General features: G+C 43.8%; 1 protein-coding gene across 10 annotated transcripts in view; it reads right to left on the bottom strand.

Moving 5' to 3' along the window:
* The window catches only part of LOC106522672 (neural cell adhesion molecule L1-like protein), a gene marked incomplete at its 3' end in the record, with an annotated part of 68941 nt that overhangs the window by 12936 nt on the left and 54259 nt on the right, over nt 1–1746 (bottom strand). For all 10 annotated transcript variants that reach the window (XM_014015786.1, XM_014015785.1, XM_014015789.1 and 7 more), the window contains 1 exon segment: nt 620–802. In XM_014015786.1, the coding sequence (XP_013871240.1) occupies nt 620–802 (183 nt within the window).

The raw sequence follows: 1746 nt of genomic DNA, 5'->3' as shown, positions 1-1746 counted from the left end.
GTCCGTAATGCACACCCGCCTTCAGAGTCAAGAACCAATCAAAATTTGTGAAGACGAGCGACCTGAGAGCGCGATTCGCAATGCTCCGATCGCTATCGTATCCCGTGTGTCGGGTTTCACCCTGGATGCGATGACAGCCGTTAATCGCTGTAGTTTGTTGCTGCCCGTGTGTCGAGCCCTTACGTGTGCGAGCGCGAAATTTCACATGCACTATTTTCGCCGGTCGCTTAGCTGGAGGAGGGTAAGCGATTGTCACTTCACCGCACAGCGACGTCGCCTCCCGTGTGTCGAGCCCTTTAAAGTGTGACACTACAAGTGAATTTCCAGGAAATGAAGGGTTAGTCCAGTTATAAGTACTGTTAAAATTAAGTGTGAAAAACAAACAATGCATTAACATAAAGATTATTTCTGTTTCAGGTATTAAAAACAAGACTTTATTTTCTTGTTCAAACAGGCAGAAAAAAGTGACTAAGATCTGTAGGAAGGTTTTTACGATGTACTGTATCTGCAGTTGGTCTTTGTGCTTCAAAAACTCTTTGTGTGTGTGTGTGTGTGTGTGTTTTAACCCAAGCAAATGCAATCATCAGACCCACTTCCAGCACTGATTTAATCTCCTCACCTTCTACAGACACAGTTCTGCTCTCCTGGGCCTGCGGAGGGCCACAGCCTGCCTGAGTGCAGGCGCTGAGGTGGAAGCGGTAGAGACTGCCCTCCTTTAAGCCCGTGAGTTCCCACCGCGTGATGTCAGCTCCAGTGATGTTCGTCTCCTGGGAATCCATCACCTCCAGTGACGTCTCATTTACTACAAACGAGAAAGAAAGATGTCAGGTCAGTTTAGATCACATGGAGCTCACCATGGATCAACACCAAAAACAAGACAGAAAAAAAATAAAAGTCTTCTCTTTTGGGTCATGTTGTATGTTAAAACAACACAACTATAATGGGGGTCAATGTTTGAGAGAGAGGGAAAGGCGAAGAGATGTCATCCTAGATCATACGGAAGTTGAATATCAGAGATACAAGTCGTGACAGGTAAGCTGAGGAGGAATACATTAGGACGAGAGCGAGGAAGATGAAAGGGGGGAATGAAAAGCTCAAGAGGACGGGGGTGTAAACAAGTGGTGAATGGATAAAAAGAGGAAGTAGTGGAGATGGAGAAGGAACAGCAAGGGAAGTTGAAAATTAGGAGACATTAAGAAGTAAATGGTGTAAAAACACAAGGTACGAAGGAGAAATAAAAAAACAGCTGAGAGGAAATAGGACAAAGAAATATGAGGGAGGCCTAGAAAGATAAAAGACGGGTGGCAGCAGCGAGTACTGTAGCACAGCGTATCGCCAAACATGTATGATACATCAAAGTAAAATATGTGTGAAAGCAGCACACTTGTTCCCTGAAAGCCTCCCTCCGTGATGTCACTCCTGCACAAACGTTGGGAAGAGCAGGTGAGAGTTGATGTGCCAAATCTTTTGTGCCACACGGAACAAAAACGCTGCATATTTTATTTTAATTTATTTTTTTTCCTGGTGACAACAGATTACTCATTTCATTCATCACATAGCTGCTCCAACTGGAAGTGCAGACGGCACGTATTCTGCGGCACGATTTGATTTATGCAATTAAGTGCGAACGGAATTTTAAATGCATGCTGAACCGGTTAAACTTAAAAAAATAAATAAATAAACAAACATAAAAACTCCATTCAAAAACGCCCACGTACCGCACTGAGTGGGAATAAATGTGTAATG

The sequence above is a fragment of the Austrofundulus limnaeus genome, unplaced genomic scaffold (genome assembly GCF_001266775.1).
Source record: "Austrofundulus limnaeus strain Quisiro unplaced genomic scaffold, Austrofundulus_limnaeus-1.0 Scaffold134, whole genome shotgun sequence".
NCBI classification, from domain to species: domain Eukaryota; kingdom Metazoa; phylum Chordata; class Actinopteri; order Cyprinodontiformes; family Rivulidae; genus Austrofundulus; species Austrofundulus limnaeus.
Note: the sequence above shows the minus strand (reverse complement) of the source record. Positions and strands in the feature narration are given on the sequence as shown.